Consider the following 12,853-nt stretch of genomic DNA (forward strand, 5'->3'; position numbering starts at 1 on the left):
GTAGGGCGTTTGCCTTGCACGCAGCCAACATGGCCGACCCGAGTTCGATTCCTCCGCCCCTCTCGGAGAGCCCAGCAAGCTACCGAGAGTATCTCGCCCACACAGCAAAGCCTGGCAAGCTACCTGTGATGTATTTGATATGCCAAACACAGTAACAAGTCTCATAATGGAGACGTTACTGGGCCGGCTCGAGCAAATCGATGAACAACAGGAAGACAGTGACAGTGAGAAGTTGATTCTATCTTGGGTTGGAGCAATAGCACAGTAGGTAGGGTGTTTGCCTTGCAAGTGGCCAACATGGCCTACCCAAGTTCGATTCCTCCGCCCCTCTCAGAGAGCCTGGCAAGCTACCAAGAGTATCTCGCCCTCACGGCAAAGCCTGGCAAGCTACCCGTGGCATATTTGATATGCCAAACACGATAACAGTTGTCACAATGGAGACATTACTGGGCCCGCTCAAGCAAATCGATGAACAACGGGAGGACAGTGACAGTATCAAGTTTATTGAGATTTTGAAGCTCCACCATTTGAAGGTTGGTTGATTTTTGAGGCCGTGCCCAGCTGTGCTCAAGGGCTATCCCTAACTCAGTGCTTGAGCGTCACTATCACTAGCTTAGTGCTTGAGTTTCACTCCTCTCTGAGCTCAGTGTCAGTCACTTGGGTCTCCTGTATGCAAATAGCATACACTGTAGCCCATCCAGCTGTCCCTCTAGCCCAAAATGTACCACTTTGAAGTGTACAGTGCAGCAACTTTTCCTGTGTTCACAGAAGTCTGCAATTACTATTAGTTTCCAATCTTAGAATTATTTTTTTTTATCACAGTCCCCTCATAGCCCCAAAGAAAAACCATGCCCATTACTAGTCACTCTATTCTTACACTGTTAGTCCCTAGTAACTAGGTTATTCCATTTTCTATCTCTGGATTTACATATCTTGGACAGTTCATATAAATGGAGTTCCACAAGTAATCTTATATTTATAAGGCCAAACTTGGTTCTTTAGCCAAAGATATCACAGAGGTCAGGGGCACATATTTTGTATACATGGGACCTGGTTTGATTCCCAGCACCATGTGCCCCCTTCGCACTATCAGCTGTAGCTGTGGACCCCCAACACTGCTGGGCGTAGTCATCATGGACCACAAACACTGCTCTCTGGCCATCCATAGCTGTGAAAGATAAAAGTGTTGTTATTATTTTTGTTTTTTGTTATTTGGTCCACACCTGGAGTAAGCTCAGGGCTTACTGCTGGCCCTGTGCTCAGGGATTGTTCCTGTTGGTGCTCTGGAGACTATCTGAGGTGCGAGAGACAGAACCTCTCTTGCCTAGAAGCAAGGAAAGTGTCCTGCCAGCTGTATTACCACTGCTGCCACAAAGGAAAAAATTTTTCAATAAAATTTTGGAGGCAAGAATATAGCTTAAGGTGTGCATGCTTTATATGCAGGAGACCTGGGTTTGATTTCCAGGCATAGCAGGAGCAACTGAGCACCAAACTGGGAGTAGCCCCTAAGTCCTACAAAATGTGACACCCCCCCCCAAATAAAGCTAACAAAAACAAAATAAAAGTTTAAACATTGCCAAAAGGTCTAACAAAAACAAAACAAAATAAAACTTTTCTATTCTGAGCTATAACTTTGTTCAGTCTATAGGTTGCTGAAAAATAATTTTAAAAAGACATTATCTGGGGCTGGAGCAATAGCACAGCGGGTAGGGCGTTTGCCTTGCACGCGGCCAACCCGGGTTCGATTCCCAGCATCCCATATGGTCCCCTGAGCACTGCCAGGAGTAACTCCTGAGTGCAGAGCCAGGAGTAACCCCTGTGCATCGCCAGGTGTGACACAAAAAGAAGAAACTAAAACAAACCAAAAAAAAGTTTAAAAAGACATATCTGGCTTACTCATTGCTTTTTAATCCTTGTCTATGTTCAGGTGATGCAGATGAAGCTTCACATAGTTGCTTTGATTGCACAGAAGGGAAACTTTTCCAAAACTTCAGCTCAGATCGTCTTAGATGGCCTGGTAGATAAGATTGGTGATGTGAAATGTGGGAACAATGCCAAAGAAGCCATGACAGCAATAGCTGAAGCTTGTGTTTTGCCGTGGACTGCTGAGCAGGTGAGTGACTCAGAGTTCGCTTTCAAAAGTCCCTTTAGTTTCCCCCAAGTTATAGTGCTTACCTCGGAGAGCCCAGCAAGCTACCGAGACTATTTGATATGCCAAACACAGTAACAACAAAGTCTCCAATGGAGACGTTACTGGGCCCGCTCGAGCAAATCGACGATCAACGGGAGGGCCTTAACCTTTTTTACCTTTATAGTGCTTACCTATGCAAGTGTTTTTTTTTTTTTTAACCTTCCTTTTTTAAGGCAGTGCTTACAAGACCTGGCGGCCTATCCCAGTGATACTCAGCCATCCAGGCCATCAGTTCAACAGGAGGTCTGAACTACCACTGTTGCAAGGGCCCTGAGGTAGCAGGGATTACCCCAGCCAGATCCAGTGGTCCTCAGGGGCCTCCCAGATTGTACCCTGCATGGTGCCGGGGATAACCAGAGTTGTCCTCATGCAAGGCATACACCTTTAACCCTGTCCTTTCTCCCCCATTAGTTTTATCTTTAATAAAGTAGTATTGACAGTGCCAGTGGGAAATAATAAGACAATCTTACATGTCTTAAATTTTTTCTTAGAATAGTCATTTTCTCTTTTCTGCATTATAATCTAGAAGAATCTCTAATGAATATTTTTAATATTCCAGAATACTTTTTTATTACACTTTCATGATTTTCTTGTGCAACTTAAGTGTTTCATTGCAGAAACAATCCTGCTAGGGGGCTGGTGATAGTACAATAAATAGGTTGGGTACTTGCCTTGCACACAGCCACCAGGTTTGATCCCTGGCACCCCACATGGTCCCCCAAGCCCTGCCAGAAGTGATCCCTAAGCACAAAGCCAGAAGTAAGCCCTTAGCACAGGCAGGTGCTCCTCCCAATTTTTTTTCTTTTTTAATCTTGCTATTATTTTTAGCATCAGGAAAAAAATGTTTGAGAACTGATTAGATGGCAGAGCACATACCCTGTTTGTGTGAGACCCTGGTTTTGACCCCTGTCATCACAGAAAAGGAAAAATGTGTGTCTTCCATTGCCTTAATGTCATTCTGTATTTCTATTAGAAAATACATCTTTTGATCCTTATTTTCTCCTCCAGGTTATGTCAATGGCCTTTTCACAGAAGAATCCTAAGAATCAATCAGAAACTCTGAATTGGCTATCAAATGCAATAAAAGAATTTGGTTTTTCTGGGTAAGTCAGAAACAAATACAAAATAATTGAATATCTTGCCATCCTCTGACTTGTGATATTTGTCATGACATATTCTCTCTCTCTCTGTCTCTCTCTCGCGCTCTCTCTCTCTTTCTCTTTTTCTCTCTCTTACTCTCTCGGTCTCTCTCTCTCTCTCTCTCTCTCTCTCTCACTCGCTTGCTCTCCTTATTTCTAAAAAACCAAAGCTGGGTTGTTTATATAAACCAGAACTTCATTATCCAAACTTAATATTGACTTGTGCACCTTCATATGTGGACATTTTTATGTCCACAATACTAGTTATAAGACTGAGGAGATGGCTCAGGGCAAGAGTGTATTTTTGCCTGTGGAGAGTCCCCAGCAACCACATGGTGTCTCAATACTGCAGGTTTGGTTAAGAAACAAATATAAACCATCTGGTTATAAAGTCAGTTTCAAGCACTTAATATTCTTTTTTTGTTTATTTTTGGTTTTGGGCCACACCCAGCAGTGCTCAAGGCCTACTCCCGGCTCTGCACTCAAAGGTCACTTGTGATGAGCTTTAGAGCATATGGAATTCCAGGGATTGAACCCTACTTGCTGTATCGTCACTCCGGCCCCTCGCTGTGGTCCATATAGACTATTTTATATTTGGCAATAATAATATATCATTACATTTGTTTGCGCCTGACCCAGCCAACCCAGGTTCGATTCCTCCACCCCTCTCGGAGAGCCCGGCAAGCTACCGAGAATATTTTGCCCACACAGCAAAGCCTGGCAAACTACCCGTGACGTATTTGATATGCCAAAGCACAGTAGCAATTGTCACAATGGAGACGTTACTGGGCCCGCTTGAGCAAATCTATGAACAACAGTAGGACAGTAACAGTGACATTTGTTTGGCAATCTATGTTGCATATGGTGAATTGACTTCCAGAGGTGCTACAGCAAAGCCTATTCAATGCTAATAACTCATTTGATTTAATCTCTACCAAAACATGTGATATATTATTATGTTTATAGATGAGAAAACTGGAACACAGCTGATTTAATATGCTCAGGTTGTATCTAGGAAGTAACAAAACTTTCACTTCAAGAATTTTGCTTCAGGGGCCAGAATGATAGTATAGTGGGTAATGTGCTTGCCTTGGATGTGTCTCACCCTGGTTCAATTCCCTGTACCTGGTATCGTCCTCTGAGTACTGCCAGGAGTGATCCCTGAGTGTAGCACAAAGGCCCTCCCTGGTCAGTTCTGAGTATTGCTGGATGTGTCCTCCCTGCTTCCCTTCACCACTGAAAAAGAATTCTGGTTCAAAGCACAAATACTATCGCTGGAGCGATAGCACAGCGAGTAGGGCGTTTGCCTTGCGCGCAACTGACCTGGGTTCGATCCCCAGCATATGGTCCCCCAAGCACCGCCAGAAGTAATTCCTGAGTACATGAGCCAGAAGTAACCCCTGTGCATCGCCAGGTGTGACCCAAAAAGAAAAAAAAAAGAAAAATTGCAAATACTAAAACCAACTATACTACATGGCCTCTTTGTGACATTCTACTTTTGAACAATATATCTCTTATAAATGGATATTCTGTATTCTACAAAATAAGAAGAATAGCTGCTCTGGAAAATAAGTATTTTGGGATTTATTCAAGCACACATACTATATTATGTCAGTATTTCTGATGTCCTCCTTAGTGGAAGATATTCTTAATTGTAGTTTTATTGGGGCGTGGGAAGCACACCTAAAGGTGTCAGGCATCAAGCCCCAGGCTTTCCACATACACTCAGTGGGTGAGGTGCTTGACTTTGCATGCAGATGACCCAAGTTTGATATCCCATACTTCACATGGTCCCCTGAATTTCAGCATCACCAGAAATCACCAGTGAGCACTTTGTGTATAGAAAGCCTGGGTTCAATGCTTGGCACTAAATGATCTCACAGACAATACCAGAAATGATCTTTGAGCACTTAAGTTGCAGTAACACCTGCAGTCTGCCAGGTGTGGTCCCCGCAAAACACAGACCAAAAAAAACAAAATATAAATAGGTCTGTGGAGATCATTGCAAAGTTCTGGAGCATATGACTTTCATAAACATGTCTTGGGTTCTCTCCCGACCTCCACAAGGCCTCCCAAGCACTTCCAGATATAGTCCCAATGGCATCCTGAGCACTGGAGTAGGCCCCCAGGATCTTGAATCAAAGCAGTGTCATATTGCTGGAAGTTACCCACTTTGGATATGTTCCTAGGTCACATCTGTTTTCTTTCTACATTCACTTAAAATCGTCCTTAAGAGGCTGAAGAGATAGCTCAGAGAAATAGTGTTTATGCTTTGCATGCTAAAGGCTGGGTTCACTGTTGATCCCGAGAGCACCGTGAAGAACACTGTCCCAAAACCAAAAGTAAATAAATAAAGTAGACTTAAAGTATTTTTGTGTGCTAATATTTCTCAATTTAAGTATTGGCCTTACTCCTAAATTCCATGTTGACATATATTGATATAGTATTATGTATGTGATATATATTATTGATATATATCTTTGTGATATTTCTATTTGAATGCTAGTAAATGTCCTACAATTCTCAAAATCAAACTCAGTGAAACCTAATCTCCTACAATCTCCTGCCTTAATAAAGAGCCACATCATTCTAGATGCTGAGAACAAGCTTAACTGTCTTCTTCCTTCACCTTTCCATGCCCTCACCCCCAGGGGTTGAGGGGACATTGCTCCTGGTTCTGCCCTCAAGTGGGAATCATTCCTGGTGGCTTAGGGGACCATATGAGGTGCCAGGGATTGAATCCAGATCACCCACATGCAAGGCAAACTCCCTACCTGCTGTACTATCTCTCCGGGCCCAATTTGACTCTTCTTTCTTAGGTCCAATATATTATTCAGTCTACTGTGAAGATATATCCTAGTCTGGCTTTATAATATTCTCTTCTTGAATGCTTCAAGGTATTTATTTCTTTTTAATTCCTTTTTTTTTCTAGATTGAATGTGAAAGCTTTTATTAGCAATGTTAAAACAGCACTTGCTGCAACAAACCCTGTGAGTATAATCAGTGTCTATAGGAATAGTACCACTGTTTTTATGGTTTTGTTCTGATTTGGAAAGTTCTTTTTGTTCTGTGTAACAGGCTGTGAGGACTTCAGCTATCACCCTGCTTGGTGTGATGTATCTGTATGTTGGTCCATCATTGCGAATGTTCTTTGAGGATGAGAAGCCTGCTCTCCTATCCCAGATAGATGCAGAATTTGAAAAGGTAAGTGTTCCACATTGATGAACACAAGAATGGTTTGGTTTTATTTTTTGGTTTTTTATTGTTTTTGTTTTTGTTTTTGTTTTGTTTTTTTGCTTTTTGGGCCACACCTGGCAATGCACAGAGGTCACTCCTGGCTCTGCACTCAGGAATTACCCCTGGCAGTGCTCAGGGGACCATATGGGATGCTGGATATCGAACCTGGGTCGGCCACGTGCAAGGCAAACACCCTACCCATTGTGCTATCACTCCAGCCCCAAGAATGTTTGTATTAGGTTAAGCATATTAGATTAAACCCTTTGGAATCATTGTGTAGTGTGTGTGTGTGTGTGTGTGTGTGTGTGTGTGTGTGTGTGTATTTGCTTCTTATGCATCAAGTATCAGGAAGACTTCATAAGGAAATTACTACTTTGTCTCTGAGGAAGATAACACAATAGCTATAGGGTAAAATAAATTTTATCTTTGAACCTTTCAACTTTTAAACATTTTTAAAGTATTGCCTATTTTTTTTTAGTATTACCTATTTTAAAAGGATATTAAGATTAATAGTTCAGTGGGCTAGAGCACATGCTTTGTGTATAGAAAGCCTGGGTTCAATGCTTGGCACTAAATGATCTCACAGACAATACCAGAAATGATCTTTGAGCACTTAAGTTGCAGTAACACCTGCAGTCTGCCAGGTGTGGTCCCCGCAAAACACAGACCAAACAGAATAGATCAAATATAACACTTAAAAATTTAAACTTTAAAAAAAAAAAATTTAAACTTTACTGCCCTTGAATAAATTTTCCAGTTAAAATTGCTATTTGTTGACATACTTCTGTATTTTCTTGAGTAGAGTAGTCAAAGAACTATTTTTGACTCAAAAAATGATTTTTTATTAGAAGACAAAGTCTAATGTTTGTATAAAAATACCTGTTCTGTTTGTATATAAATACTTGTGGGGGGTGGGCAGAGTGATAATGCAGCAAATCAGGCACTTGCCTTGCACACACCCACCGTATGTTTGATCCCAGCATCCATATGGTCCCCGGAGCCCTCCGAGTGTGATTCCCTAAGAGCCAAGCCAGGAATAAGCCCTGAGCACCGCCGGTAGTGGGCCAGAAACAAACAAAAAAGACCTTGCTAGCCAGAGCAATGTACAGGGATCAGGGCACTTGCCTTGCGTTTAAGTCACCCTGGTTTTGATACCTGGCACACCGCCTGGTATTCCCCAGGAACCCACCAGAAGTGATCCCTGAGCACAAAGCTAGGAATTAGGAATACTAGTCAATGTTGTTCCAAAACAGGGACAACAAAAAATATTAAAGAGATGACTCAAGGGGCTAAAGTGATAATTCTGCATGTAGTGCATTTATCTTTTATGCAGCTGCCCCAGGTTCATCTCTGGCATGCCATATGGTCACATGAGCACCATGGGGTGTGTGCCCAAAAACAGAAAAAATTAAAAAGATTTGGCTCAGTGGCTAGGATGCATTCCTTGTATGCTGCTGCCCTGGGTTCAGTTCCCAGCAAGTATTGCGATGCAGGAACAGTTCCTGAGCACCCACCAGGTGTGATCAAAACTCAAAAATGATTTTTTTTTTTGCCATGTAGTTTAAAATTGGAGCCTGAAAAACTGAAATACTGATTGTGTAAATATTTTAAATTATAAAAGAATATGAAAGTTTAATAGACTTTTTTTTTTAATTTGATCTCTTTAACATGTTTACTAGCCTCACTCATTTGCTTGTGTATAGATGCAGGGACAGAGCCCACCTGCTCCAACTAGAGGGATTTCCAAGCACAGCACAAGTGGAACAGATGAAGGAGAAGAAGGAGAAGAACCAGATGATGGGGGCAATGATGTTGTTGATCTTCTGCCAAGAACAGAAATAAGGTCAGTTTCAAAGTGAAATGACTTATTTGATTCATTGTACTGACTTTTTTGGGAAGCTTCTTTTTCTCAGTCAAAGGGTAATAATTTAGAAGTCTGGAATTAAGGGTTCTGTCTTTGTATTTTTTCAGTGATAAAATCACTTCAGAGTTGGTGTCTAAGATTGGAGACAAGAATTGGAAGATCAGGAAAGAAGGCCTTGATGAAGTGGCAGCTATTATCAATGAAGCAAAGTTTATCCAACCAAATATAGGAGAACTTCCATCTGCCTTAAAGGGTCGACTCAACGATTCAAATAAAATCTTGGTAGGTAGAGTGTATGCCTGTTGATTTTCCTTCCCCCTTCTCTCGTTTAAGAGTGTACTTCCCAGTGTAACCTTTACCAGGAAAAAAATGAGGTTGTTACTTTTTCTGCTTTGAACTAGAAATAGCTTTCTTTAATTTCCTGTGTGCATCGTGATACATAACAGATGTAGTAATCAAATTTTCATGACTCAGATTTGCTGTTTTTGCAGTAATGTAATTTTAAATATTCTTTATTTAAGACTGTTTGTGGCACTCCATCACTCTATCTATGATGTAGAGTTGTCTACATAACAGTTTGGGGTGTAATAATATTTCTCTTTTCTTTATGGGACTTTCTGTGCTCTCATACTTCCTGATACAAATATTTGCTTTACTTAAATATATACATGTTTGTAATAACACATGCCTGATTTTGTAAATCTGGGTATTTTTTGTTGTTGTTCTTGTTATCACCAGAGATCACACAGTCCTGATTTCTTAATCGTGGTGCTTGCCATGGCACACAATTTTATTGGCTTTTTATTTGGGATTTGATGAGGGAGGTAAATACCAGCCGTGCTCAAGGCTTATTCCTGGCCCTATGTCAAGGGGTTACCGCTAGTGGTGCTGGGGACCCCATGTGATTCCAAGGGGAACACACTTTGTTTTTTTTTGTTTTGTTTTTCATTTTTGTTTCTGGACCAGATCCTGAAATGCTCAGGGGTAACTCCTGGCTCTGTGCTCAGGAATCACAACTAGTGGTACTTGGGGAGCCATATGAGATGTCGGGGATTGAACCCAGGTCCGCCACATGCAAGGCAAACACCTTACCTGCTGTACTATTGCTCCAGCCCTGGAGGTCACACATTAGTTGTGCTTGCACACATACTCATCCATGGTCACACTCATTTACTGTTGTGCTTCTCCAAGATTTACACTCCCTGTCTCTGTGTTTGAGCACACCTGGCTGTGCACTGGAGATTGTGTGCTTTGATCATACATTCAGTTGCACAGTGGTCCCAGTTAACAAGAGCTGATGGGACTGTGTTCAGCACACATTATGCTTATAAAGCAAATGTTCTTTTAACCACTGATCCATTCCCTAAATTCGGATTTTTATGTCAGGACTTTTTAAACTAAGTTCAAACATAAAACTATGAAGCAGTATGCTGTCTGATCTAAAATTTGAATAAAAACTAGTACTCTTATTTTGTGAACTCATTATAAAAGGTGTAGTGAAAAATAATACAAAGAAAAAAGGAGTGATGGACTGGACTATAGTGTACTAGTAAACTTATGCTTTGCATATGTGGTGTCCTGTATTCAATCATGGTAGCACGGTAGTACTGTCCTCCAGTTGTTCATCGATTTCCTCGAGCGGGCCCAGTAACGTCTCCATCATGAGACTTGTTACTGTGTTTGGCAGAATGAATACGTCACGGGTAGCTTGCCAGGCTTTGCCATGCGGGCGAGATACTCTCGGTAGCTTCAAGAAAATTGCTGGGATTCAAGAGTGAGCACAGAGGGTAAGGGCATTTTCTTGTAGACTGTCAATATTGGTTTAATCCCCAGCATCCCATTATAGTGCCCTGAACTCACCAGGAGTGATCCCTAAGCACAGAGTAATGCCTGAGCAGTGCGAGGTGTGGCCCCAAAACAAAAAGATAAGAGGCACCACTTAATAATGTTCATAGGCATCTATTAGAATAGCTTTCAAGCAAACTGATTCTGTGTCTTAACTTGGCCAGAAACCTACTGTATTGACTGTATATACAACAAACTTGACTGCAGATAATAATGATCTTGAAGAACACTAAACTCAGCTTACGTATAGATATAACAAAGTGTCTGCCCTTTCCATTCAGGTGCAGCAGACTTTGAATATACTCCAACAGCTGGCAGTGGCCATGGGGCCAAACATCAAGCAACATGTGAAGAATTTAGGCATCCCTATCATCACTGTCCTTGGAGACAGCAAGGTAAATCTGACTCTTCACCACAACTTCATTCTGGAGTAGGTCAGTCACATGCTTGGGCTGAAAATAAGTTATCTTTTCTAATGTACATGTAAGCATTTTTATAGAAATGAAAATATTAGAAAGGCAAATAGTGAACTATTATTATTTTTTTTAATCTTAGTATGAGATTTTATCAGCCTCTCCTTTCTCATTCTTCTCAGTGCTGCCATATTGGTGACGCCTTCAGGGTCAGGGGAATGATACCCATTTTAATTACTGGTTTTGGCATATCGAATACACAACGAATAGCTTGCGAGGCTCTGCCATGCGAGCAGAATTCTCTTGGTAGCTTGCCAGGCTCTCGGAGAGGGATAGAGGCTTTGGGGCCGGCCTCTAATCGCCCTTGTAGGTGTTCCCATGGTTCAAACCATAGTTGAACCCTATAAATTATGGTATGGCAATTTTGCAAGATGGATATTAAGTATCTTATAATGTGTCGCGTGGCTGTGCGGTCTGGAAAGCGTCCTGGAGCATGGCCAGACAATATGAGGTGACCATAAATAATCACATACTACCTTTATGGTCTTTAGATAAACTGAATCTAAATAATTTATCTGTGAAGTTTGTAATTCTCATAAAATTAAATAAGATTCAAGGTACCTTTGCTTATCTCGTATAGTACTCATTCATTAAATGATTGCTCATATGATTGTGATTTCATTGCTAACAGTGAATAAATATTTTCTGCTTTTCCCCCCATCCTAATTATAAGATCAAGGAACTGCAGGATCTTTTGTTACTTGAGTAAGATATCTATAGAGTCCTATGATTAGTGTTACTTAACGTTACAAATAATACATTTATCTTAAGAAATTGGACTATTTTAATATTGATGTGTCAATAAGTGCTTCTCGTTCTGTGAATATAAATTAAAGTATTTGCTCATATTGTCATTTTTTTCATCTGTTATGATTTCTTTAACATGTATGTAAATTTGCGTTCTCTATCAGATAACCATGGATATGAGCCCATTGAAATGTCTGGAACAAAATGTAATCATTATTCACCTTATGTGATAGTTTATGCCTTATGCCTGGGTCACCGTTTGTCCTAATTAACTGAGCTCAGGACTTTTATAACGTGAAGTTTTGTTTCTGCTTTATTTTAGAGTTTCAGTGTAACCATAGAATTTGGTTCTGTTTTAGGAAAAATGATTCTAAATCAGTTCATGTGAAACTTTAGAAGTCCAAGAAGTAATAAGCTTTTATAGTTGACATTTTCTTTACCGATTTTCTCCTCCATTCAGAACAATGTTCGAGCTGCTGCCCTAGCAACGGTGAATGCTTGGGCAGAACAGACTGGCATGAAGGAGTGGCTGGAGGGAGAGGATCTTTCTGAAGAGCTAAAGAGGGAAAATCCTTTCTTGAGGCAAGAGGTTAGTACTACAAATAGTCATTTATCTTCATAGAAACTTGGAACTGCCTGATGAGAGCAAAAAGAACACTTTAGCAATAATATCCTTAATGGTGAAAGTCTCAATGTTTTGTTACTCTTAAAATTGGAAATAAGACAAGAATATCCACTTTTACAGCTATTCAGTTTACTGTGATAGTTCTGGTCACTAATATAAGACAAGAAAAAGAATTGTAAGGCATGTAGACTGGGGAAATATAAATCTGTCCCCAGTTGCTGATAACCTGACAATAAGATTGGACTGGCCAGGCCAGAGTTATAGTACAACGGATAAGACGTTTGCCTTGCATGCGGCTGATCCAGGTTCAATCCCCAGCATCTCATATGGTCCCCCAAGCATTGCCAGGAGTGATTCCTGAGTGCAGAGCCAGGAGTAATCCCTGAGCATCACCAGTTGTGATCCAAAAGGCAAAAAGAAAAGATTGGACTCGCCGTGAATAATTGAGTTCAAGTAAGAGTGCAGTATACACAATCAGTTTACAATTGTGTTTCTTTATAATACATTGCACATACATACAAACACCCAAATTAAAAACATAATACCAAGGGCCAGAGAGATAGTTCAGTGGATTATATGCTTTATGTGTAGGATATTTGAGTTCATTACCCAGCACGTTGGGGCTGGAGCGATAGCACAGTGGTAGGGCATTTGCCTTGCACGCAGCCAACATGGCCGACCCGAGTTCGATTCCTCCGCCCCTCTCGGAGAGCCCGGCAAGCTACCGAGAGT

At 41.1% G+C, this 12,853-nt stretch overlaps 1 protein-coding gene across 8 annotated transcripts in view; it reads left to right on the forward strand.

Moving 5' to 3' along the window:
- The window catches only part of CKAP5 (cytoskeleton associated protein 5), a 107,932-nt gene that overhangs the window by 62,639 nt on the left and 32,440 nt on the right, over positions 1-12,853 (forward strand). For all 8 annotated transcript variants that reach the window (XM_056133266.1, XM_056133275.1, XM_056133297.1 and 5 more), the window contains 8 exons: positions 1,928-2,113; positions 3,200-3,294; positions 6,263-6,320; positions 6,409-6,534; positions 8,271-8,410; positions 8,539-8,713; positions 10,558-10,671; positions 11,957-12,085. In XM_056133266.1, the coding sequence (XP_055989241.1) occupies positions 1,928-2,113; positions 3,200-3,294; positions 6,263-6,320; positions 6,409-6,534; positions 8,271-8,410; positions 8,539-8,713; positions 10,558-10,671; positions 11,957-12,085 (1,023 nt within the window). The remainder of the gene's footprint in view (positions 1-1,927; positions 2,114-3,199; positions 3,295-6,262; positions 6,321-6,408; positions 6,535-8,270; positions 8,411-8,538; positions 8,714-10,557; positions 10,672-11,956; positions 12,086-12,853) is intronic.

The sequence above is a fragment of the Sorex fumeus genome, unplaced genomic scaffold (genome assembly GCF_029834395.1).
Source record: "Sorex fumeus unplaced genomic scaffold, SorFum_2.1 ptg000007l, whole genome shotgun sequence".
Lineage (NCBI taxonomy): Eukaryota > Metazoa > Chordata > Mammalia > Eulipotyphla > Soricidae > Sorex > Sorex fumeus.